Raw genomic sequence first — 27,205 nt, forward strand, 5'->3', positions numbered from 1 at the left:
TCTTATATTCAGTAGTTCCTCCCGACTGTATGTAATAAATAACATGTAAAAAAATTAAAATACTGCATAGTTTCCTAGGAACGCGAAGCGAGGCGGCCATCTCTGTCGGCGCCGGAAGGTGGAGTCCTGATGTCACCACTACATGCCCTAAACTGGATCATGCACATATCTGGAGCACAATGTTTGAATCCAGACTATTAAACTCAATTTATCAGGAGTTATCTGTACACTTTTCTATACATTGAGACAGACGGGAATATAGCTCACACCATGAAATATCATCACTTGTGCTTATTCCTCTTTCTGATTTATAACTAGTTGTTGCTGTTGCTGTGTGGAAGACTCACCTGACATAAAGAGGCCCATGAGAAAAAACATGTTCTCAGAACAAGCCATGTGAGAACTCACACACTACTGATTACTTGAAACAGTACAAACATACACTTACTGGTAGAGTAGCTGAACTCACACAACACATTGCATTGAACCATCCCCACATCAAATACACTATGTCTTTCAGTTGTGAAGCTAATACATGAACAAACAGCAGTACATTAGAACATATTGAATCTCATTACTCATAATTAATTTTCTTTAATTTATTTTGAATGTTCAAAATAACAGAAGATACTGTGAAGACGTCGATTCTTGACAGGCTTGAATAGGAATGTGTGTGGGACTTAAAAATACAGTTCAATCATGAACCAAACTCCACTATTCATTTGACTCAAGACAAAAAAGGAAAAGTTACATTTGAGTTCGATGCAAAACATATGGTTGTCACATTATGTTTCAACTTGAAAAACAGACTTGGTATGAAACAGAGTAACTGTAATTGTATCTGAGTGATTCTCACACACCACTCAACTTCTCCTACACCAACTTCCTCTTTGAAGTCTATTTGCAAAGAGGAGCCTGGTGAGCTGGATGCCACAGAGACACTATTTTCACTCCACTTTGATTATATAAAGGTTAAAAAATAAATAAAAATAGGTTTGGTAAAAGGGATATGGTTAAGAAAATGCTCTCCTATCTAGGGTTGGAAGACAGCGTTTGGTACCCTGAGTTTACAGTGGCAATAAAAGGTATGTGAACCCTTTGGAATTACCTGCTTAAATTGGTCATACAATTTAATCTGATCTTCATCTAAGCCACAACAATAGACAAACACAGTCTGCTTAAACTAACAACACACAAACAATTATACGTTTTCACGTCTTTATTGAACACACAAGTAAATATTCACAGTGCAGGGTGGGAAAAGTTAGTGAACCTTTGGATTTTATAACTGGTTTACCCTCCTTTGGAAGCAATAACCTCAACCAAACGTTTTCTGTAATACTGAACTGTTTCAGTTCAGCAATATTATTGTGATGTCTGGTGTGAACTGCTCTCTTGAGGTCATGCCACTGCATCGCAATCGGGTTGAGGTCAGGACTCTGACTGGGCCACTCCAGAAGGTATATTTTCTTCTGTTGAAGCCATTCTTATGTTGATTTACTTCTGTGTTTTGGGTTGTTGTCCTGTTGCATCACCCAACTTCTGTTGACCTTCAATTGGCAGACAGATAGCCTTACATTCTGCTGCATTATGTATTGATAAACTTGGGAATTTATTTTTCCGTCAATGATAGCAAGCTGTCCAGTCCCTGTGGAAGCAAAGCAGACTCAAACCATGATGCTCCCTCCACCATACTTTACAGTTGGGATGAGGTTTTGATGTTGGTGTGCTGTGCCTTTATTTCTCCACACAGTATTGTGTGTTCCGTCCAAACAACTCAACTTTATTTTAATCCGTCCACAAAATATTTTGCCAGTAGCGCTGTGAAACATCCAGGTGCTCTTTTGTGAACTGAAGACGTGCAGCAATGGGGGTTTTTGGACAGCAGTGACTTCTTCTGTGGTGTCCTCCCATGAACACCATTTTTGTTCAGTGTTTTAAGTATCGTAGACTCGTCAACAGAGATGTTAGCATGTTCCAGAGATTGCTGTAAGTCTTTGGCATACACTCTAGGATTCTTCTTAACCTCATTGAGCATTCTACGCTGTGCTCTTACAGTCATCTTTGCAGGAAGGCCAGTCCTAGGGAGAGTAGCAACAGTGCCGAACTTTCTCCATTTATAGACAATTTGTCTTACCGTGGACTAATGAACATCCAGGCTTTTAGAGATACTTTTGTAACCATTCCCAGATTTATGCAAGTCAACAATTCTTAATCTTAGGTCTTCTAAGATCTCTTTTGTTCAAAGTATGGTTCAAATCAGGCAATGCTTCTTGTGATTAGCAAACTCAAATGTTGTGAGTGTTCTGTATAGGGCAGGGCAACTCTCACCAACACCACCAATCTCATAGATTGGACTCCAGGTTAGCTGACTCCTGACTCCAATTAGCTTTTGGAGAAGTCATTAGCCTTACCTTTTCCAATCTACACTATGCATTTTTAAATGATGTATTCAATAAAGACAAGGAAAATATAATAATTTGTGTGTTACTAATTTAAGCACACTGTGTGTGTCTATTGTTGTGACTCAGATGAAGATCACATTTTATGACCAATTTCTGCAGAAATCCATGTAATTCCAAAGGGTTCACATACTTTTTCTTGCCATTGTACTTTCTGCAACACATTTTGCCACGGTGCAGAGAGAAACATTTTTATAACACTATTCTACACATTTTGTCAGTTTTAAAGCTAACTTCCTGAAATTCTACACTTTTTGCCACGAAGCAGATATTGATTTTGGTGTTTTATAGCTCATCATGCTTGTGTTCACACTTGAGACAAAGTGTTGCAGTGTTAAAACTCATTTCCTACTATTCAACACATTTTGCTATCATATGCTTTATGGGACCGTTCAGTAGTTCGGCCCTGCACCTTACCTGCTACCAAAATAACTTCTTATTGAAGTGACGTGAAAAGAGAGTCCACGGGTACCACAGGAGAGAGCCAGCGACCTGCAGTGCTTGAGAGGCAAGGTGGAAATTGGCGCCATCTTCGACGGTCAAGTCTAGGTGGGATAAAGCTTTTGTCAAATTTACGTCAAAAGTTGAATAATTTTAGCATTTTATCTAATCTCAACCCCTTTTCTGTACTTGAATCTAATTATCATAACCTGCTATGTTAATTATCCTAATCTGTTGCATAAATGATCCTAAACTTGCTAGAAAACGTTTTTTATTATTTATTTATTTTTAAAGCTGTAACCTTCTAGACAAAACCCTCTTTGACCTGCACAAGGTCTTCTGGGAGAAGGAGACCCAGGAGCTAAGGGTGTACTATACCTGTTAGGTGAGAGCCACTTCCCTCAACAGGTAGAGGGAGAGCTGAAGGCTCTGGAGGACAGGGTCAGGAATTGAGAGGTGGAGGGACCAGATGATTCAGAGAGAGAAGAGAGAAAGTATTGACTATTGGACATTATACTAGGCTGATGCTGCTATATGGTGGGAATGGGGATATGGTGGGGCTGACAAAAAAGGGACTAACAAGCTCATTGCAGTTATGTGGAAACTGCTTTGCCTATTTCTGGATAAAATGTATGAAATTACAATTAAATGACGTGTCTGCATGTAGATCAGGCTTCCACTCACTATCAATGGATATATGAGTAGGTATTAGGTGACAGATCAGAATCAGTTCAGCTGTATCTTACTGCTCTTTCCATGACATAGACTGACCAGGTGAATATCATATTGAAGCTTTAGTTTGAACATTAAAATATAAAGATAAGATAGTGAAGTAGTTGACACTTGCCTTACACTGATGTAAACGGTCCACAGGAGAGACTGTCACACACACATAGTGTGTTCTGACAAACCAAAGTGCTGAAATTCATGTGGCACATCTCACATCTCATCAGTGACGTACTTCCTAATAAGTGCATTTATATGACAGGATGTTGAATAGTCTATGTGATGGGTGTCAACATCAGTTGTGAAAACATTGTATGCTATATTAAGTGTTGAGAACATTGTAATTTTCTAATGAACATTCTACTCCAGAACAATTAGTCTCAGTTACTTGAAACATTGCAGAGTTGACCTGATCCATGTTTCACCAGTTTCAAATGAAATGGACCCCAGCTGCCCACTGACTGATTCTAAACACAAAGTGTGTGTTAGCCACTGACTCAACAGCTTAATATGGCCTATACATTTCATTACTGCCAAAAATGAAACACTTATATACAATATATTTTTCATTGTGGGATAATAATATTCATTGCAGTTAATGTATGTGTGGTGGGTAAATAACCCTTTTAGGGGAAGGGGACCCCTTTACAGCATTTTGTTACAGGCCCCCAAGTAGTCAAGTCCGCCCTTGATACAACAATGGAAACGTGCTGCAATATAACCTTCTCCCTCTCCTCTATCTCACAGGCTTGATTTTTTTTAAATGTAGGTAAATCAGAAACCAAAATCCATCCAACTTGCTTAGTTAAATTTGAGTTCAGTAAAAGATTCCCGGTTCTGACATTATCTTTCAACATGGAAAACAGACTTTGCCAGAAACAGAGTAACTGTAATTGTAGCTGATGGATTATCACACACTTCCACATTTCTCCTGCACACACTTCCTCTTTCATTACATCACTTCTATCTGCCAAGAAGAGCATGGTGGGCTGGGAGCCACAGGAGGGAGCCATCAACCTTCAGGGCAAGGTGTACCTCCCCGACGGTCATGTCTAGATGGGATACAGCTTTTGTCAAATTGAGGTTCTTAAGTTGATTTTATGTATTATTTTAGCTAACCCTAACCCTTTTTCTTACCTTAATCTAATTATCCTAACCTGCTACGTTAATTCTCCCAACCTGCTGCACAAGTTCTCCTACATTTGCGAGGAAAAGTCCATTTTGACGGAAGGATGTATCCCTTCTATTCAAAACCCTCTTGGACCTGCCCAAGGCCTTCTGGGAGAAGGAGACCCAGGAGCTGAGGACGAACTTTACCCAGCAGTGCAATTAATGAACAACCTCAAATGCAGCCTCATTTGTGTCTCTTGATCAACACTCAAAACAAAAGCAGACATAATAACTCCCAACAATACACACATGAAAAATAGACATGTAATGGGGATATTTAAGAAGAATAAAGTTCAGATTCAGTTTAGAGTGATTCATATAATGTTCAGCATATTTATCTATTTGACCTTCCTGTAACATGATTTCAGGGGGGAGAATATGGTACAGGTTACAGGGTAGTCCAGGTAATTGAGGTAATATGTACAAGGAGGTAGGGGTAAAGTGACTAGGCATAGATAATAAACAACAGCATAAAAGGGGGGAGGGGGGGGGTGTCAAATGGCCCAGCGTCGTCTGGGTTAGGGGAGGGTTTGACCCACAGGGATGTCCTTGTCCCATCGCGCTCTAACGACTCATGGGGCGGGCCAGGTGCACGCTGACACGTCGCCAGGTGTATGTTGTTTCCTCTGACACATTGTTGTGGATGGCTTCCAGGTTAAGCAGGCATTGTGTCAAGAAGCAGTGCAGCTTGGTTGGGTTGTGTTTCGAAGGACGCACAACCTTTGCATCCCCTGTGTCCGTAAGGGAGTTGCAGCGATGAGACAAGACTGTTACTACCAATTGGATACCACAAAATTGGGGGGAAAAATTGGTACAAAATTAAATAAAATTAAACAAAGTATCTGTCATTAAAAATAAATCATATACACATTTTAGGGCCTTCCTCTGACACCACGTGGTGTCCTTGATGGCTGGTTATACTGTTACATTGATGCTGTTGACCCGGATCACTGGTTGCTGCGGAAAAGGAGGAGGTCAAAAGGGGGGTGAGTGTAACCGATGTGACATGGCTAGCTAGTTAGCGTGGTGTGTGCTAACAGCATTTCAATCTGAGACCTTGAAGTAGTTGTTCCCCTTGCTCTGCAGGGAACATGGCTTTTGTGGAGCGATGGCTAACGATGCTTCTTGGGAAGCAGTTGTTGAAAGAGGGTCCTTCATTCAAGCCCAAATAGAGGCGAGGAGAGGGACGGAAGTGAAACTGTTACATTAGAATCACCTCTGGCAGTGATTACAGCTGTGAGTCTTTCTGGGTAAGTCTATAAGTGCTTTGCACACCTGGAATCTACAATATTTGCACATTTTCAAGCCCATCAAAACTGTAACTTGGACAATTAGGAACATACAATATTGTCATAGTAAGCAACTCTGGTTTATATTTGGCTTTTTGTTTTAGGTTGTTGACCTGCTGAAAAGTGAATTTGCGTCCCAGTGTCTTTTGAAAGTCAGACTGAACCAAGTTTTTCTCTAGAGTTTTGTCTGTGCTTATCTCTATTCCATTTATTTTCATCCTATAACACTTGATGACAAGTATACCCGTAACATATTGCAGCCATCACCATGCTTGAAAATATGAAGAGTGTACTCAGTGATATGTTGTGTTGGACATAGAGTGAATTTCTTGGCCAAATGTTTTGCCGTTTTACTTTAGTGCCTTATTGCAAACAGAATGCATGTTTTAGAATATTTTTTTCTGTACATGTTTCCTTCTTTTCAGTCTGTCATTTAGGTTAGTATTATGGAGTAAGTAACATGTTGTTGATCCATCCTCACTTTTCTCCAATCACAGCCGTTAAACTATGTAACTGTTTTAAAGTCACCACTGACCTTATGGTGAAACCAGTGGAGGCTGCTGAGGGGAAGACAACTCATAATAATGTCTGGAACGGAGCAAATGGAATGGAATCAAACACATGGAAAACTTGTTGGATGTATTTGGTACCATTCCTCCTGTTCTGCTCCAGTCATTACCACGAGTACGTTCTCCCCAATTAATGTGCCACCAACCTCCTGTGGGTGAAATCCCTGTGCAGTGTTTTTCCTCTCCGGCGACTGAGTTATGAAGGACGCCTGTATCTTTGTAGTGATTGGGTGTATTGATAAACCATCCAAAGTGTAATTAATTAACTCACTACGCTCAAAGGGGTTTTCAATGTCAGATTTATTTTCTTTTAAACCATCTAGAAACAGGTGCCTTTCTTTGTGAGGCAATGGAAAAGCTGGTTTGAAAGTTGCTGCTTGACTGAGGGACCTAACAGATAATTGTATGTGTGGGGTACAGAGAAGAGGTAGTCATTTAAAAATCATGTTAAAAACTAGCATTGCACACAAAGTGAATCCAAGCAACTCATGTGACAAGTTAAGTAAATCTTTACTCCTGAACTTATTTAGGCTTGCCATAGAAAAGGTGTTGAACACATATTGACTTTCAGCTTTTCATTTTTATGTCTAAAAACATAATTCCACATTGTGTGTAGAACAGTGACACAAAATCTCAATAGAATCCATTTTAATGAGATGTTAAATGTTGGACCAATAAGACAAATATTTCATGGGAATTGAATGTAAAGGTTTTAATGACAGGGCAATTAATAAACAACCTTAATAAATTCAGTCTCAATTATTTATTCAATGTAACACTCAACATAAAAGCTGACGCAATAACTTCTAAATAGATGAAAGTAGATAACATTGTTTTTCTGGGAACTGCACAAAAGATGAAGATAAACAGTGACTTGTAAACGTTAACACCATTGTGCCATCATGTAGACTTACTGCACCAACTTCCTGTCTTGTATCAGACCACTGTCTCTCCAACTAACTGTGTCTTCTCTCCTCAGTCATCATTGACTTTATATGGTCTTAAACTGCCTTCAGTAGGCTAGTTGAACTCAGCAGTTCCTCTATACTGGAACCCATTAAACAGATGCTCTGTGAACTCAACACTCAAAATAAATGGTCTAAAATAAAGAGTAGCCTGCATCATCATATCAACACTATAGTAACAGTTAAACACTTTTCATCCCAGCAAATTCTACAAATATACAGATAATCAAAGAGCACAAAATTATAAATGTAACAAAAATATCCACAGAATAGTAATACACAATGACAATACTGTTCATAATAAGACTTAATACCCATTGGAAAAATACATAAAATGCACCTCTGATTGACTTGTGCTTAAAGACCATCTAGGTTGTTAAGTGGTGGTTCTTGGTTCCCTCTACCGACCGTGGCCTGGTTAGAGCACACTGTCCCAACCGGGGAGTTCTGTGGAGAGAACACAGAGAAAGGATCAGTTGTCAGGACCGACACTTCAGAAGAATAATGACTTCATAGTTACAGTTGGTTACACAACACAGTATTCATTCAATTCTTCCTGAAACACACATTCTAGATGGGTTTTAAAAGGTAATTCTACCATTCCCACCAGTCCCTGTGAACGGTCTGTCATGTCAAACCCACTGGGGAGTCTAGATGTTCTCCTTCTCCTGGAAGGCAAGAATAAAGATATTTTGACATCATTTAGGTTTTCATATACAAAAGCACAATCAGCATGATAAATATGTAAAAATTGAGGCTGGGAATATCTTTTTACCATGCAAAGAATACGATCAGGCTGAAAAGGAAAATCAACCCCAAGGTTTTTCCTACAATCTCAAAAACCTTTGGGTTAACAGGCTCTTCATGCCCTGTAAATTAAACACACATTATAGCCATCTGTTCCAAAAAGAGGAAACATTTTGCACATTGTCTAATATTACAAATTATACACATACTGTAGATGTACAGATGTAAGATCTTAATTTAGCCAGTATTGTTGCAGTGAAATAATCCTGCAGTAAAAGGACTTGAACGTTTCCTCTGTAATGTTGATCCATTGGTGGTGACTCTATTAGCTGGACAAAATAAGGCTGCATGATAAGTGTAATACCATTAATATAACCACATTTTAGTGAAGGTTTTGGGTGAATTTATGTAAATCAAAGCTTATCTGCATTTCCCACAATGCAATAAACTTCTAAGCAACAAAAAAGTGATCAAATTAATATCCTACAGCTGTATCATACCTAGATTCATATAGCAGGCATGCTTTATCCGGTCTGTTCCACAAAAACAAGTATATCTCTTCTATATCTATCTATATCTATAATATTGTTAATGTTGTGCATGTTGAATGTGCCAATGCTTCTACCTTTAATAGCCAGCTGCACTTCCTTTGACTTCCCACAGCCGTGACTATTTCTTGCTTCACAGAAGTACAATCCTCCATCACCAACTGTCACAATGAGGGAGTAACTGTGTCCAGACGCAACCTGTATTAGTTTATCTCCACTGATCTTGAACCAGGTGAAGTTTGTCACAGGAGGGTTGGCTGTACTGCTGCAGGTCAGATTAACACAAGTGCCCACTAATACTGGATCAGCTGGACTGATGGAGGCCAATGTGTCCTTAGGAGAGACTGAGGGAGAGGGGTTCATTTAGAATGTATCTGGATATGGTATATTGAATAGTCTCATCAAAACCACTCTATTACAATCATCAGTGAAAACATGATAGAATGATCTATTCTACAGGAACCGGTTACTAAATCTTACATGAAACGTTAAGCATCATGTTATGTTCAGCTGTATTGTTGCTTGTCCCTACTGGGTAGACTGCAGTACAAGTGATGTTCTTCTCATGATGAAGGTATGACGGAGTGAAGGTCACCGTGGAGAGAACTGATTTGGTTTGGTCTGAATTCTCCTGCAGTTGGTTCTCAGGTGTGAACTGTGTTGGGAGAGTCCATGTCAGCTCAGGGGGGTGTTTGGGACAGGGAGCGACAGCAGAGCAGTTCAAGCTGACAGGGGTCCCATCCTTCACCTCACCTGAGACAGTAATGATGGGACTGGAAGGAAAATCTGTAATACATTGTAGATAAATATATTTTACACTAACAGTTAAACTGTCCACTTGTTCTACTCTTATCTTTGATGAAAGGAATCTAAACTGGGAAAAATAGTTGGTTAAAAGTTGAATTGTCTCTTACCCCTGACAACGATATTAACAGACTTTCTAATGTCTGTTGCAAGGAATGGTTGCCTCTCAATCCTGAGGAAGTATTTATTAGTGTAATTGGTGGTTACATTGAAGAAGACTGTGGTGCAGTTCTTCTGGGACATGTTTCCAGTTATCTTCCCTTGATATCTGTTGACCATCTTACTACTGTTAAATATCACATTGTCCGGATGTAGATCAAAGTACAGGATTTCTTTTATCCACACTCCAGAGGTTAGTATTGTGCTCCTAAATGTATACTTATTTTGGTCAGGAATATCAAATGAACATGGGATTTGCACACAGGAGCCAGTCAGTACATCCAGTCTATCTGGCATTGTGGTGATCAAATCTCGTTGACCAAAGCAGGCCAGAACACCTGCAACATGAAAGTCAACATCAGGGAGGTTCTGATATATTTTCAGTTCAGTCCAATGATATGTATTAACCCTAGATGACTAACAGGGGCCTCTGTTTGGAGGCAACTGCACAGCCATCTTGTTACTCCTCCTCCAGTGTAAAACAGATGTTGGAAGCTATAGAAATGCATTTATTAATGTCTACATTCGTTTTAGACAAGTATATTCTATTACAGACACCTTAATGCAAACTTTTAAATTATATTTCGTGACCTGCAACACTTCCTTCAACAGAGAGATCCTACCCTTGTTCCATCCAATGAGTGCATCTTGTATCTCACTGAACTGGTATTATCCAATAACTAATTCATAATTGGGTCAGAGTTTTTCCTTTCAATTGTGAGCCATGGTTTTCCCCTTTGCCCCAAACTATGCAAACCTGTATGTGGAACAATTTGAGGAAGCACTCATTTACAAAACATAGAGATACCCCCTACTTTCTAAAATCCTCTCATGGAATATAAACTTAGATGATGTCTTTGTGCTCTGGGAAGGAGGTCAGCAGGAACTAAATTAATTCCAAACTCTGCTAAACGAGAGCTCTGAATAGCTCAAATTCACCATGCAGACTGTTGAGAGAAAAATAAACTACCTGGACTTATGGATCATCAAAGAGAATGATGCATTACATACAGACTTGTACACACAGCCAACAGACCTCCATTCTCTGCTATGTGCTGATAGTATGCATCCCCTTCCCCTCAAGAATGGTTTATCATATAGCCAATTATGCAGGGTGAAACAAGTCTTTTGCACTAAGTACACCAAGTGTTCAGAGAAAATGAAAGCAATTCTGAAAAAGCACTGCCAGATTCTGCAGTCAGACAACAAATCTATAAACATGGTTGCAATATGGGGGACAGTTTAGTGAGATCTAACCTGCGCCCTGAGCCCACTCAGACACTCTTGACACCCATTCCAAAGGGGTTCTACAAATGTGACTCACGCTCACAGTGCAATAGCACTACAAAAACATCCTTCTTCAGACACCCACATACAGGTGGAAAAATCCCTGTTAGGGGTATCATCTCTTGCAAGATAAAGGAAGTAATCTATCTCATCACATGTTCATGTGGAAGCCAACTCATTACAAACAAAAAAACATTTAAAACAATGCATAGCTGTAAGAACACTGATTATCTAGTAGCAGCTCACTTTGTTGAAGCTAACCATCCCATCTCCTCCCTCAAATACACAGGTATTGAGCATGTTGCTCTACCAAGGAGAGGAGGTAACATGGAGATCCTACGGTCTAGAGCAGTGGTTCTTAACCTTGTTGGAGGTACTGAAACCCACCAGTTTCATATGCGCATTCACCGAACCCTTCTTAATTGAAAAAAAAAATCAAATTCAAAACATATTTGACTGGTGCACAAAATGAACCATGCATCAACATCACTGTGTTCAAAGAACAAAATCATCAAAACATTTTCACACAGATGATCATTTTCACACAAAAACAAAAACATAATAATGAATATTTACTGCAAATCAGTGTGACTTCTGCTGTTGCCTTTCAGAGACCAGTTCAGAAATGCGCGGCTTCACCTTGGCAAGTGCCACTCTCATGTCATTTTCGCAACAAAGTCTGTTCCTTTTCTTCGTTTTTATGTCCAGCATCCTCGAAAAGGATTGCTCGCAAAGATATGTTGTAACAAACGGTATGAAAATCTCCAGAGCTTTCTTAGCAATAACAGGGTACGTTACCATTTGTTGACACCAAAACGTTGAAAGCGTTGTTGTTCTGAAGAGTTGCTGTTGAACCTGGCTCTGCTGAATTTCAATGATTTCATCGAGGTATTCATCATTGACATCTGTTGTCTCAACACTAAACGTGAGCGGCTGTCTCACCCATGCTGGATATGACTCTCTTGTAGGGAAGTATCCGTCGAGAGAATTTGCAAGCTCATCTAAGTGCGTGGCAATTGCTTGCTTCAGTTCAGCGGGTACAGAAATGTCTCCGATTCCAGATACATCTTCGATCTTACTTACACAGTCGTCCAGCAGGGAAAGTTTGCGAAGTTATTGTTCTCTGTTCGTCGTTTCCATAACGGTAGCTTTTTTTTAAAAGCCTTTAGGTTTTCCTCCGCTTCGATGATGTTGACTCCACCGCCCTGCATCTTTTGATTGAGATGATTGAGAGCTGCGAAGATATCGGCCATGTACGCTAAAATGAGAATGAACTCAGAATTTTTGAAGCAATCTGCATGACAATGTTGGTGCTCTTGCAAAAACAGGGCTAATTCCACACGCACGGCAAAAACACGATTCAGCACCTGTCCCCGGGATAACCACCTAACGTTAGAATGGTACAGAAGTACCTCGAATTCAGAGCCCATTTCTTTACACAGCTCACTGAAGATGCGATGCCGCAGAGCACTAGTTTGCACATAGTTCACGCATTCCACTACAATGTTTAATACTTCTGCCAGTTTTGGAGGCAAGGTTTTTGTTGCCAACGCATGCCTGTGCAGAATACAATGCGTAACAATGATGTGTGGTGCATCGGCTTTCACTAGCGCACCAAAACCAGACTTTCTTCCCAGCATGACTGGAGCTCCGTCCGAACAAACTGCAGAAACCATATCCCACGAAAGATTGTTGTCTTTGAAGAAGTCATCCACAAGTTTCTTCACATCGGCTGCCTTAGTTGTTGTTGTAAGAGGCTTACAAAATAAAAATTCTTCCTTTATCACGTCGTCTTTCACATAGCGCACGAATACAGCAAGCTGGCTTAGATTGGAAACGTCTGTGGTCTCGTCGAGTTGAAGGCTGAATTTTGCCGGGCTTGAAATCAGATCTGCAACTACTTGAGCCAATATGTCTTTGCTCATGTCCTCTATTCTGTCGCTGATGGTGTCCTTTGAAAGAGGAATTTGGGATAACTTAACTTCGGCCTCTTTTCCCAGCATGATATTCGCCATCTTCAACACAGCTGGTTTTATGAGTGTTTCACCAATGGTGTGTGGTTTGCCCTGCTTTGCGATCAGGTAAGCAACTTCGTACGATGCTGTGAGGATCGGTTTGTTGATGGGTACAAAGCTGAGAACAGGCAGAGTAGCCTTTTCATCGAATCTGGCTCTCTTCACCTTGAATTCAGCGAGCGTTGTGTTCTTGTATTTTCCATCTCCATGCAGCTTAAGGAAGCCGGTGCTAGACTAGAATTGCTCAACTTGGCATTGCAAATCATGCAGTTAGGACACTGACTCCCATCACGTTCGGTTATACATGTAAATCCATATTGTACATATTCGTCCGACCACTTTCTTTTTTTGCTCGACATAGTAAGTATGAAGGGATTAAAATATTAAGAAAGAAATCACAAGTCGACTACTGAGCGCACCAAATTCCCTGCAGCACAGATAGGCCAAGCGATGTAGCGTGATCACCTGCAGCCAATGATGGCCAAGCGGAGCGTGTCATCACGAATCATATTAATCGAATGTGTGTCTTGACCTCCGCCGAACCCCTGAGACTGACTCACCGAACCCCTGGGGTTCGATCGAACCCAGGTTAAGAACCACTGGTCTAGTGGGAGGGCTACTGGATTTCCTATTTGAAAACATTGACCCCTAGTGGTCTGAATAATGACTTTGATCTCTGGCCCTTTTTAGGAACAATTATTTTTATGAACAAGTCTTATAAATGGATCTATTCTTTCTACATCTTATCAGCGTAGAACCAATATGTTCCCCCTGTTGATGATGCTTATTGTGCATTATGGATGAACCAAAAGATTACATTTAGCAACATTTTATATATATTAAATATATGTGAAATTAAATTAAACAATAATGTATGTTGATGCTAATCTTATACTAATGTTAATGATAACAATAGGCTAATATAGTCAATATGCTGTAAACTATCATTAAACGTTGGAGTTTTACCCAATAAATGACTGGGAGTTTATATATATATATATATAGAGTGTTCAACTCTCTTTGTTTTTATAGCTTACAGTGTATTCACCATTAGTCAGCACCTCTACACTAAGTCATTTTCTCTGGGTGTGCTCCAGATAATGCTTTTTATGTCACCTGAACATAACAAATAAAATAAATAAACATGTACAGATATTAAAGTATTTTATTTATAGAGTACTAACTTTACCTTCCCATTCTACAACAAAATACTGAAATACATGTAATATAGTCCTTGAAACATTTGATTTAAATACTGTAGAATTCCATTAATTATTATGGAGGACTGCTTCTTCTGGGGAGTACCATATATAGAGACCGGTGGATTTAAAGTCTCACGTTGGCCGTTACATAGAATCAGCGATCCAGGGTTTATACACATCATTGGTACAGTTTCTCCCAATAACATTAATATGAATTTATTTCTATGTACAGGTGATTTTTCAATTGGTTGGTGTGTTGTCAAGGAGGGAGGTGACGTGTGTTTGTGAGCAGATGACCACTATTTTGAGCCCGGTATGGGGACAGGGACAGTGGTGGAAGATATACTGTTAACCAAACACTGACGTCGGTTTCACATGAACATACAATGACATGAAAAGGTTTTCCCCCTTTCTGGTTCTCTATTTTGCTTCTTTTATTTACTGAATGTTATCAGATCTTCATCCAAAACCTAATATTAGATAAAGGGAACTTGAGTTTACAAATAACAAAAAAAACAGTTATAGTTATTTAATTGATTTCATTAACAAAGTTATGCAACACCCACGCCCCTGTGTGAAAAAGTAATTCCCACCTTATACTCAATAACTGGTTATGTCACCATTCCAAAACACACAATCAGGAATACATCAAAATGTATTTAATGTACCAAATGTAAAGTTTTGGAATGGCCTAGTCAAAGTCCAGATCTAATCCCAAATGAGACATTGTGACAGTTCATGCTTGAAAACCCACAAATGTCGCTTAGTTATAGCAGTTCTACATGGGAGAGTGGGACAAAATTCCTCCACAGCAACATGAGAGACTGATCAACAACTACAGGAAGCATTTGGTTGGAGTCATTTCAGCTGAAGGAGGCACAACCAGATATTGAGTGTAAGGGGGCAATTACTTTTTTAAACAGGGGCATTGGGTGTTGCATAACGTTGTTTAAGAAATGAATGAAATAAGTATGTAAATGTTGTGTTATTTGTTCACTCAGTTTCCATTCATCTAATATCAGCTTTTGATTGAATAACTGATAACGTTCAGTATCAAAAATATGCAAAATACATTTTCACAGGACAGTTTGAATCCAGACTATTAAAATACACTAATCAGGAAGGAACTGTACACTTTTCTATACAATAAAAAAGCCAGTATATCACATATCCCATAAAATATCATGAATTGTGGTTATTCCTTTATGTCTGATTCATAACTAATTGTTGTTGAGTGGAAAACTCACCTGACATAAAGAGGCCAATGAGAAAAAACATGTTCTCAGAACAAGCCATGTGAGAACTCACACACTACTGATCACCTGAAACAGGTCAAACATTCACTTCCTGGTAGAGTAGGTCATGTGACACATACTGTATCACATTGAAACTTTAGTCCATAGTCACATAGGTTCTTCAGTTGTGAAGCTAATACATGAACTAACAGCCGCACATTGAACATTTTGAATCTCATTACTAAAATACAAAGATAAGATGTGAAGTTGTTGACACTTGCCTTACAACAGTAAGCAGAAATTCATGTGGCACATCTCACATCTCAGCAGTGACATACTTCCTAATAAGTGCATTTATATGACAGGATGTTGAATAGTCTATGTGATGGGTGTCAACATCAGTTGTGAAAACATGGTATGCTAATTTAAGCATTTAGAACATTGTAATTTTCTATTGAACCTTCTACTCCAGAACAATTAGTCTCAGTTACTTGAAACATTGCAGAGTTGGCCTGATCCATGTTTCATCAGTTTCAAATGAAAAGGACCCCAGCTGCCCACTGTCTGATTCTAAACACAAAGTGTGTGTTAGCCACTGACTCAACAGCATTATATGGCCTATACATATATATGTATCCCTTCTACACAAAACATTCTTCGACCTGCCCAAGGCCTTCTGGGAGAAGGAGACCCAGGAGCTGAGGACGTACTTTACCCAGCAGGTGGGTTTTTATTACAGTGCAATTAATGAACAACCTCAAATGCAGCCTCATTTGTGTCTCTTGAACAACCCTAAAAATAAAAACAGACATAATAACTCCCAACTATACACACATGAAAATAGACATGTAATGGGGATATTTAAGATGAATAAAGTTCAGATTCAGTTTAGAGTGATTCATATAATGTTCAACATATTCATATATTTGACCTTTCTGTTACATGATTTCCAGTGTGCTGTTTGTAACACTTGGGTTGATGGTCACTAGACTCAATGCTGTATGTTGTGGATTAAACTCATAACTGATTCTAGTGATTGATGCCAGACTGGAGGAAGGATATACTGATTATTGTTGTATTCTGTTAAACACTGATTCTGTAGTAGCTGACAAAGCCACTGCCTTTTGTTTTGACTTCCTACAAGCATCTCAGGCTGGTGTTTACATAACATATGTTGGTCTGGTTAGGAAATAAAGGGACTGTCTCCAAGAGGCTGGTGTTTACAGAACATGTGTTGGTCTGGTTAGGAAATAAAGGGACTGTCTCCAAGAGGCTGGTGTTTACAGAACATGTGTTGGTCTGGTTAGGAAATAAAGGGACTGTCTCCAAGAGGATGGTATTTACAGAAAACATGTTAGTCTGATTAGGAAATAAAGGGACTGTCTCCAAGAGGATGGTGTTTACAGAACATGTGTTGGTCTGGTTAGGAAATAAAGGGACTGTCTCCAAGAGGATGGTGTTTACAGAACATGTGTTAGACTGGTTAGGAAATAAAGGGACTATCTCCAAGAGGATGGTATTTACAGAAAACATGTTAGTCTGATTAGGAAATAAAGGGCTTGTCTCCAAGAGGCTGGTGTTCACAGAACATTTGTTGGTCTGATTAGGAAATAAAGGGACTGTCTCCAAGAGGCTGGTGTTTACAGAACATTTGTTGGTCTGGTTAGGAAATAAAGGGACTGTCTCCAAGAGGATGGTGTTTACAGAACATGTGTTAGACTGGTTAGGAAATAAAGGGACTGTCTCCAAGAGGATGGTGTTTACAGAAAACATGTTAGTCTGATTAGGAAATAAAGGGCTTGTCTCCAAGAGGCTGGTGTTCACAGAACATTTGTTGGTCTGATTAGGAAATAAAGGGACTGTCTCCAAGAGGCTGGTGTTTACAGAACATTTGTTGGTCTGATTAGGAAATAAAGGGACTGTCTCCAAGAGGCCAGTAAGACATTGTCTCTGCTTCTATGATGGATGTTGTCTACCTGTTGCAATTTGTATTAAACCTGATTGATTCATGATTGACTTCACAGAGGCACATGTATCATACCCCCAAGACATGCTAACCTCTCACCTCTGCAATGACGGGGAGGTTAGCAATTTTTTTTGGGGTGGGGGGGTATGATGTTTCTCACTCATAATTATTCACTATTCATCCAGGACTATACGTAATCATGGTAGCATCCACATGAATGTGTTTAGAAACATATTATATTCTTAATTACAATAAAAGTGACTGCAAAATGACACGATACATCTGTATAACTTTTTGAGGATCTGAGGACCCAGTCCAAATCTTTTCAGTCTCCTGAGGGGGTATAGGTGTTGTTGTGCCCTCTTCACGACTGTCTTGGTGTGTTTGGACAATGATAGTTTGTTGGTGATGTGGACACCAAGGAGCTTGAAGCTCTCAACCTGCTCCACTACAGCCTCATCAATGAGAATGGGGGCGTGCTCGGCCCTCCATTTCCTGTAGTCCACGATCATCTCTTCCTTTGTCTTGATCACTTTGAGTGAAAGGTTGTTATACTGGCACCACCCTGCCAGGTCTCTGACCTCCTCCCTATAGGCTGTCTCATTTTTGTTGGTGATCAGGCCCACCACTGTTGTCTCGTCTGCAAAGCTAATGATGGTGTTGGAGTCGTGCTTGGCCACACGGTTATGGGTGAACAGGAAGTACAGGAGCGGACTAAGCACACACCCTTGAAGGACCCCCATGTTGAGTATCAGAGAGGCAGATGTGTTGTTTCCTACCCTTAACACCTGGGGTGTGGCCCATCAGGAAGTCCAGGATCCAGTTGCAGAGGAACCAATAACACCAAAAGATGTCATGGAAATTAAATGTAAAGGTTTTTATTACAGGGCAATTAATCAACAACCTGAAATGCAGTCTCAATTGATTATGTTGTTTAACACTCAACATAAAAACTGAAACTATACATTCTAAATTGATATAAACTGAAAATAGATAAAATTGTTATTGTGGTAACTGCACAAAAGATGAAGATAAACAGTGACTATTAGATGTTAACACCATTCTGCCATCATGTCGACTTACTGCACCAACTTCCTGTCTTGTATCAGACCACTGTCTTTCTAACTAACTGTGTCTTCTCTCCTCAGTCATCATTGACTTTATATGGTCTTAATCTGCCTTCAGTGAGCTAGTTGAACTCAGCAGTTCCTCTATACTGTAACCCATTAAACAGATGCTCTGTGAACTCAACACTCAAAATAAATGGTCTAAAATAAAGAGTAGCCTGCATCATCATATCAACACTATAGTAACAGTTAAACTCTTTTCATCCCAGAAAATTCTACAAATATGCAGATAATCAAAGAGTACACAATTATAAATGTAACAAAAGTACCAATAGAAAACAGATACACAATGACAATACTGTACATAAAAACACTTAATACCCATTGGAAAAATAATTAACAAGCACTTATTTTATTGACTTGTGCATAAAGCCCATCTAGGTTGTTAAGAGGTGGTTCCTGGGCCCCTCTCCCAGTCACGTTGACTTCAGCGTACTCACTCTCCTGTCCCTGGACCCTGTCCTGGGCTGCAGCTGGGATCTCTTTGGTCTGTAGTTTGGAGAAGTCTATGTCACCGTATTGGATCTCTTCAGGCTGGTCTTCTGCAGGTTCCTCTGGTTCCTCTCCGGCTGTGGCCTGGTTAGTACACACTGTCCCAACCGGGGAGTTCTGTGGAGAGAACACAGAGAGAGGAACAGGTGTAAAGCTCTAAGCTCAGTAATGTGTAAAACTCTAAGGTCAGCAGGTTACACAACACATACTGAGGGGATGTCAATGAAAATGTCAATTCAACTGACAGGTGTAAAGACAGTAAACACTGTCAAAGTCCAACAGCCATTCTGTTATCATTCCATGTCATTACAGGATGTGGCATTGTTTTCGATGTGGTCATCTCCCCCTAAACTTGCTCTGAAATTATGTTAACCTCATGGCTTTAAATAGTTTCAGCATTAATTCAGTACTTCCTTAGATACACTTTGTTGGTGGTTTTAAAGTTAAGCCTTATTCCCACCTGTCCCTGTGGACTGTCTGTCCTTTCAAGTCCATCGTGGAGCCTCGAGTTTCTCCTCCTGGAAGACATTTAGAAAGGTATTCTGAATGCACTGAGAGGGTTTCCATATGCAAAAGCACAAACACAGCAGAAATAAAAAAAAATGCGTTGATGCCAGGAATAGTTCTTACCATACAAAAAGACTGATCAGGCTGATAAGCAAAATGGCCCCCAGAGTTCCTGCTGCAACCCCAAACACCATTGGGTTTTTTGGCTCTTTTTGCCCTGAAAATACAGCACATATTATGGTCAATTCTCACAAAAAGATCTCTCAAGTACACTACATGACCAAAAGTATGTGGACACCTGCTCGTCGAACATCTCATTCCAAAATCATGGGCATTAATATGGAATATAGAATGTCATTGTATGCTGTAGCGTTAAGAATTCCCTTCACTGGAACTAAGGGGCCCAGCCCAAACCATGAAAAACAGCCCCAGACCATTATTCCTCATCCACCAAACTTTACAGTTGGCACTATGCATTGGGGCAGGTAATGTTCTCCTGGAATCTGTCAAAACCCAGATTCGTCCGCCGGACTGCCAGATGTTGAATCGTATTTTCAACACGCCAGAGAACGGATTTCCACTTCTCCAGAGTCCAATGGCAGTGAGCTTCACACCACTGCAGCTGAGTCTTGGAACTGTGCATAGTGATCTTAGGCTTGTGTGCGGCTGTTCGGCCATGGAAACCCATTTCATGAACCCCTCAACAAACAGTCCTTGTGCTGCCGTTGCTTCCAAAGGCAGTTTGGAACTCGGTAGTGAATGTTGCAGTCCTACTGCCAATGTTTGTCTACAGAGATTGCATGGCTGTGTGCTCGATTTTAAACACGTTAGCAAAACATGTGAGGATTTAATAGCTGAATCCACACATTTGAAGGGGTGTCCACATACTTTTGAATATATATTGTATATCTAACCTACGATTGTGCCCTACGTGCCCATTTTACCTTTTATAGCCAGCTGCACTTCATTCGACTTCCCACAGCCGTGACTATTTCTTGCTTCACAGTAGTACAGTTCTCCATTACCAGATGTCACATTGAGGGTGTAACTCTGTCCAGATGCTACCTGTGTTCGTTTACCCCCACTGATCTTGAACCAGGTGAAGTTTGTCACAGGAGGGTTGGCTGTACTGCTGCAGGTCAGATTAACACAGCTGCCCACTGATGCTGAATCAGCTGGACTGATGGAGGCCAAGGTGTCCTTAGGAGAGACTGGGGGAGAGAGGTTCATTTAGAATGTATCTGCATATGGTATATTGAATAGTCTCATCAAATCCACTCTATTACAATCATCAGTGAAAACATGATAGAATGATCTATTCTTCAGGAACCGGTGACTAAATCTTACATGAAACGTTAAGCATCATGTTATGTTCCGCTCTCTTGTTGCTTGTCCCTACTGGGTAGACTGCAGTACAAGTGATGTTCTTCTCATGATGAAGATATGACGGAGTGAAGGTCACCGTGGAGAGAACTGATTTGGTTTGGTCTGAATTCTCCTGCAGTTGGTTCTCAGGTGTGAACTGTGTTGGGAGAGTCCATGTCAGCTCAGGGGGGTGTTCGGGACAGGGAGCGACAGCAGAGCAGTTTAAACTGACAGGGGTCCCTTCCTTCACCTCACCTGAGACAGTAATGATGGGACTGGAAGGCAAATCTGTAATACATTGCAGATAAATATATTTTACACTAACAGTTAAACTGTCCACTTGTTCTACTCTTATCTTTGATGAAAGGAATCTAAACTGGAAAAAAAATGTTGGTTTTAAAGATAAATTGTCTCTTACCACTGACAACTATATTAACAGACTTATCAGGATCTGTTGCAAGGAATGGTCCATTCTCAATCCTGAAGAAGTATATATCAGAGTAACTGGTGGTTACATTGAAGAAGACTGTGGTGCAGTTCTTCTGGAACATGTTTCCAGTTATCTTCCCTTGATATCTGTTGACCGTCTCACTACTGTTAAATATCACTCTGTCCGGACGCCCACCAAAGTATGGGTTTCCTTTAATCCACACTCCAGAGGGTAGTATTGTGCTGTTAAATGTATTATGTGGGTCATGAATATCAAATGAACATGGGATTTGCACACAGGAGCCCGTCAGTACATCCAGTCTATCTGGCATTGTGGCGATCAAATTTCGTTGACCAAAACAGGCCAAAACACCTGCAACATAAAGGACAACATCAGGGAGGTTCTGATGTATTTTCAGTTCAGTCCAATGATGTGTACTAATCCTAGATGACTGACAGGGGCCTCTGTTTGGAGGCAACTGCACAGCCATCTTGTTACTCCTCCTTCAGTGTAAAACAGATGTTGGAAGCTATAGAAATGCATGTATTAATGTCTATATTCGTTTTAGACAAGTATTTTCTATTACAGACACCTTAATGCAGACTTTTAAATTATATTTTTTGACCTGCAACACTTCCTTCAGTAGAGTGACCCTATTGTTTCTCCAGACAATGATTGCATCTTGAAACTCACTAAATTGGTATTATCCAATAGCTGCTTCATCTTTGAGTCAGAGTTTTATCTTTTTCCTATTTTCCTTTGCCCCCAACTATGTGAACCTGTGTGTGGAACAATTTGAGGAACCACTTACAAAACAGAGACACACTCCCTACATTCTAAAATCCTCTCATGGAAGAGATACATAGATGATGTCTTTGTGCTCTGGGAAGGAAGTCAGCAGGAACTAAATGAATTCCAAACTCTGCTAAACGAGAGCTCTGAATATCTCAAATTCACCATGCAGACTGTTGAGAGAAATATAAACTACCTGGACTTATGGATCATCAAAGAGAATGATGCATTAAATACAGACTTGTACACAAAGCACAACAGACCTCAATACCCTGCTACGTGGGGATAGTATGCATCCCCTTCCCCTCAGGAATGGTCTACCATAAAGCCAGTTATGCAGGGTTAAATTAATCTGTGGCCAACATTCAGATTTTGACAGCAATGCTAAGAAAATGACAAATCATTTCAAAATCAGAGGCTACATGGAAAAAATTATTGATGATGCAACGATGAAAATATCTCAAAAACTACGAGAAGAATTGCTAAAAACTACACCAAAGAAGAAAAACATTTGCACTAAGTACACCAAGTGTTCAGAGAAAATGAAAGCAATCCTGAAGAAGCACTGGTATATTCTGCAATCAGACACAACAATTGCACACCTCAAGGACCAACCCACTGGTGGTCTATAAGCGTGGTCTCAATATTGAGGATAGTTTAGTGAATCTGACCTGCCCCCTGAACCCACTCAGACACTCTTGACACCCATTCCAAATAGGAACTACAAATGTGGCTCATGCTCACAGTGCAATAGCATTACAAAAACATCCTTCTTCAGACACCCACATACAGGTGGAAACATCCCTGTTAGGGGTATCATCTCTTGCAAGATAAAGGGAGTAATCTGTCTCATCATATGTCCATGTGGAAAAACATACGTAGGACAACCGAAAAGACAATTAAAACAATGCAGAGCTGACCACTGTAACGTGTGTCGTCGTCTGATGAGGAGGAGGAATCGGACCAAAGAGCAGCGTGGTAAGTGTTCATGACCTTTATTTAACTGAACACTGACACAAAAAGACCAAAGTGCAAACTGAAACAGTCCTGTCAGGTGCAGAAAACACTAAACAGAAAACAACTACCCACAAAACATAGGTGGGAAAAAGCTACCTAAGTATGGTTCCCAATCAGAGACAATGATAGTCAGCTGTCCCTGATTGAGAACCATACCCGGCCAAAACAAAGAAATACAAAACATAGAGAAAGGAACATAGAATGCCCACCCAAATCACACCCTGACAAAACCAAAATAGAGACATAAAAAGCTCTCTAAGGTCAGTGCGTGACAACCACCGCAGCTCAATCAGGTGTAATAACCCTGACTATCCAGTAGCAGCTCACTTTGTTGAAGCTAACCATCCCATCTCCTCACTCAAAAACACACGCATATACACACACATTGAGCATGTTGGCCGACCAAGGAGAGGAGGTATTTAAAACATTGACCCCTACTGTCTTAATATTGACTTTGATCTCAGGCCCTTCTTATGAACAATTAGTTTGATGTCGGTTTCACATGAACATACAGGGACAGTGGTGGAAGATATACTGTTAACCGCACACTGATGTCGGTTTCACATGAACATACAGGGACAGTGGTGGAAGCTATACTGTTAACCGCACACTGATGTCGGTTTAACATGAACATACAGGGACAGTGGTGGAAGCTATACTGTTAACTGCACACTGATGTCGGTTTCACATGAACATACAGGGACAGTGGTGGAAGCTATACTGTTAACTGCCCACTGATGTCGGTTTCACATGAACATACAGGGACATGAATAAGTATTTCCCCCTTTATGGTTCTCTATTTTTGCTTATTTTTTTACTGTTATCAGATCTTCAACCAAAACCTAATATTAGATAAAGGGAACTTGAGTTTATAAACTTTTTTTATAGTTATTTATTTTCTTTCATTAACAAAGTTATGCAACACCCAATACCCCTGTGTGAAAAAGTATTTGCCCCCTTACTCTCAATAACTGGTTGTGCCACCATTCCAAAACACACAATCAAGTATACATGAAAAGGGATTAAAAGCAATTAATTTAAAGTTTTGGAATGGCCTACTCAATGTCCAGATCTAATCCCAAATGAGACATTGTGACAGTTCATGCTTGAAAACCCACAAATGTCACTGAGTTAAATCAGTTCTGCATGGGAGAGTGGGACAACATTCCTCCACAGCAACGTGAGAGACTGATCAACAACTACAGGAAGCATTTGGTTGGAGTCATTTCATCTGAAGGAGGCACAACCAGTTATTTAGTATAAGGGAGCAATTACTTTTCACACAGGGGCATCGGGTGTTGCATAACGTTGTTTAAGAAATAAATGAAATAAGTATGTAAATGTTGTGTTATTTGTTCACTCAGTTTCCATTTATCTAATATCATCTTTTGATTGAATATCTGATAACATTCAGTATCAAAAATATGCAAAATACATTTTCACAGGACTGTTTGAATCCAGACTACTAAAATACACTAATCAGGAAGGAACTGTACACTTTTCTACACAATTAAAAGGCTGGAATATAGCGCATCCCATAAAATATAATGACTTGTGGTTATTCCTTTATGTCTGATTCATAACTAGTTGTTGTTGTGTGGAAGACTCACCTGACAGAAAGAGGCCAATGAGAAAAAACATGTTCTCAGGACAAGCCATGTGAGAACTCACACACCACTGATCACCTGAAACAGTACAAACATACACTTACTGGTGGAGTAACTTAACTCACACAACACATTAAACCATCCCCATATCAAATACACGATGTCCTTCAGTTGTAAAGCTAATACATGAACGAACAGCAGTACATTAGAACATATTGAATCTCATTACTCAGAATTAATCTCCTTTCATTTATTTTGAACATTCAAATGAACAGAAAATATAGTGAAGAAGTCGATACTTGCCTTAGACGGTAACGTAAACTGTCTACAGCAGAAACTGTTACACACATAGTGAGGTCTGACTAACTAAAGTGCTGAAATTCATGTGGCATATCTCACATCTCATCAGTGAAATACTTCCTAATATGTGTATGAGAAACCATTTTAAAGGAATACTACTGTATTTAATGTCCCTTTCTCGGGGTAGGACAGGTCAGCAGCATTTTGAAACCGGCCCCTGAATCACTAAGTCTGCCCCCAATAAATTGCTAAAATAAACTTTTGGCAGCAAAACCATCTCCCATATCTCCTGTATCTCCTGTATCTCCCATATCTCCCATATCTCCCAGGCTTGAATGGGAATATCTGTGGGATTTTAAAAAATATAGTAAAATTATGAACCCAAATCCACGATTAATTTATTAAAATATAAAAAAGAAAAGTTTAATTTGAGTTCGATACAAAACATATGGTTGTCACATTATGTTTCAATATGAAAAACTTTCAAATAATAAATAATAATAACTCTAACAGCTCAGATGCAAAAATCTGTCTTCATCAGGGTATAATCACAAACACTCGTTTATATAGTGTCAAAAGACACAGGTGTCTGTAATCATGGCCAAGAGTGGCCTAATATCATTGGATAATTATCAAATATTAAAAGGTCATACAAAGAACAGCATACAAACAACAAACGGATAGCAAACGATCATAGATTAATTTGACTACACAAGCTTACAAACAATTATAATGGCAAAGTCACAATAATCACAAGAATGGCTTCAGATCAAAGTCTACGTTGAGACCGAAGGGCGCAGGGGTCTTTAAGTTAAAGATCCAGGCAGCCTCTCATTTTAACAATACATTATCAAGGTCACCCCCTCTCATAGGGAGGGTGACATGTTCGATGCCAATATAACACAGAGACGAAATCCAAGAAGTGGGCCGCAACTGGGTAAGTCAAGATTTACACCTAATGGTGCTACGATGCTCTGAGATACGTACTTTTAATTCGCGCTTTGTTTTACCCACATCATTTTTACCACAAGGACAAGTTATAAGATAAATAACTGCCTTAGTGGAGCACGTAATAACACCTTTGATTGGGATCGATTTCCATGTTTGTGGGTGTTTGAAGGATCTACGTTTATGCAAGTGCCATTGCATTGAGCACAGCCATTACATTTGTAATTTCAATCCAGTAGGGGCGCTAATAGACGTTGTTCTGCAATATCTTGGGGTGGTAAATCAGAGTGTACCAATTGGTCTCTGAGATTTCTGCCCCACGAGAATACGACCAAGGGAAGGTCCGAAAACACATTACCGAGACTATCATTGGATTTTAGAATGTGCCAATGTTTGTGAACAATTCCCTTCATTTGTTCAGAACACTTTGAATAGCGGGTAGTTAGAACACAAGAATGTGTCTTTTTGCGAGACTGACCTTGAAAAAGGTCATGTCTCGTTTTGTTTTGAATTTTCTCCATGGCAATATTAATCTGATCATTTTTGTAGCCACTCTCCTTGAACTTCCTTTGCGTCTCAGCCATATTTCTGTCGAAATCTAATTGTTTTTTGCAAATTCTTTTGATTCGACAGAATTGGCTGTAGGGCAAACTATTTTTCAAGGGAAGTGGGTGACAACTATCAGCTCTCAACAAACTGTTACGATCAGTAGGCTTCCTGTAAAGATCAGTGTATAGAACATTATCTTCACACAAGATCAGAAGATCAAGGAAACTGATTTGACGTGTATCAGATTGCATAGTAAATCTCAGATGCTCAGAACAGGAGTTAAGAAAAGCATGGAATGCCTGGAGCTGTTTTGCATCACCCCTCCATAGAACAAAAATATAATCAATATACCGTTTCCAAATAATAATGTTAGGCAAGAAAACATTTTTGAAAAGATTGAAAATAGACTGTTTCTCCATGTAACCCACATACAAATTAGCATAGTTAGGAGCCATGGGGGATCTCATAGCAGTACCCTTCGTCTGA

The 27,205-nt window shown here is 39.8% G+C and overlaps 1 protein-coding gene across 8 annotated transcripts; it reads right to left on the bottom strand.

The window, feature by feature from the left end:
• Positions 1 to 7,278: 7,278 nt before the first annotated feature.
• On the bottom strand, positions 7,279 to 25,682 carry LOC110535226 (B-cell receptor CD22-like). Of its 8 annotated transcripts, XM_036934796.1 has the most exons (8): positions 25,226 to 25,682; positions 24,926 to 25,000; positions 21,495 to 21,878; positions 21,059 to 21,364; positions 20,656 to 20,922; positions 19,835 to 19,928; positions 19,665 to 19,722; positions 18,469 to 19,321 (listed from the first exon to the last, which is right to left on the bottom strand). In XM_036934796.1, exons 2-8 carry the CDS (start codon positions 24,972 to 24,974, stop codon positions 19,049 to 19,051), a joined length of 1,431 nt encoding a protein of 476 aa, XP_036790691.1. In that variant the 5' UTR covers positions 24,975 to 25,000; positions 25,226 to 25,682; the 3' UTR covers positions 18,469 to 19,048. The 8 variants fall into 8 exon arrangements, with proteins under 8 accessions (XP_036790698.1, XP_036790696.1, XP_036790697.1 ...); XM_036934803.1 differs by lacking the exons at positions 18,469 to 19,321; positions 19,665 to 19,722; positions 19,835 to 19,928; ... (3 more) ...; positions 24,926 to 25,000; positions 25,226 to 25,682 and adding exons at positions 7,279 to 8,069; positions 8,190 to 8,290; positions 8,398 to 8,491; ... (2 more) ...; positions 9,832 to 10,218; positions 23,219 to 23,455; XM_036934801.1 differs by lacking the exons at positions 18,469 to 19,321; positions 19,665 to 19,722; positions 19,835 to 19,928; positions 24,926 to 25,000; positions 25,226 to 25,682 and adding exons at positions 7,283 to 8,069; positions 8,221 to 8,290; positions 8,398 to 8,491; positions 23,219 to 23,455.
• Between the last annotated feature and the right edge of the window lie 1,523 nt (positions 25,683 to 27,205).

Source organism: Oncorhynchus mykiss, chromosome 11 (genome assembly GCF_013265735.2).
Source record: "Oncorhynchus mykiss isolate Arlee chromosome 11, USDA_OmykA_1.1, whole genome shotgun sequence".
Taxonomy (NCBI): Eukaryota; Metazoa; Chordata; class Actinopteri; order Salmoniformes; family Salmonidae; genus Oncorhynchus; species Oncorhynchus mykiss.

Bases quoted from the DNA above. Each gene is read 5' to 3' on its own strand.
- LOC110535226 (XM_036934795.1), bottom strand. From the start codon at position 23,288: ATGAACACTTACCACGCTGCTCTTTGGTCCGATTCCTCCTCCTCATCA. The intron at 21,879-23,218 runs GTCAGCTCTGCA...TTTATGTTGCAG, and splicing joins CGACGACACACGTTACAGTG to GTGTTTTGGCCTGTTTTGGT. The intron at 21,365-21,494 runs GTAAGAGACAAT...AATGTATTACAG, and splicing joins TGTTAATATAGTTGTCAGTG to ATTTGCCTTCCAGTCCCATC.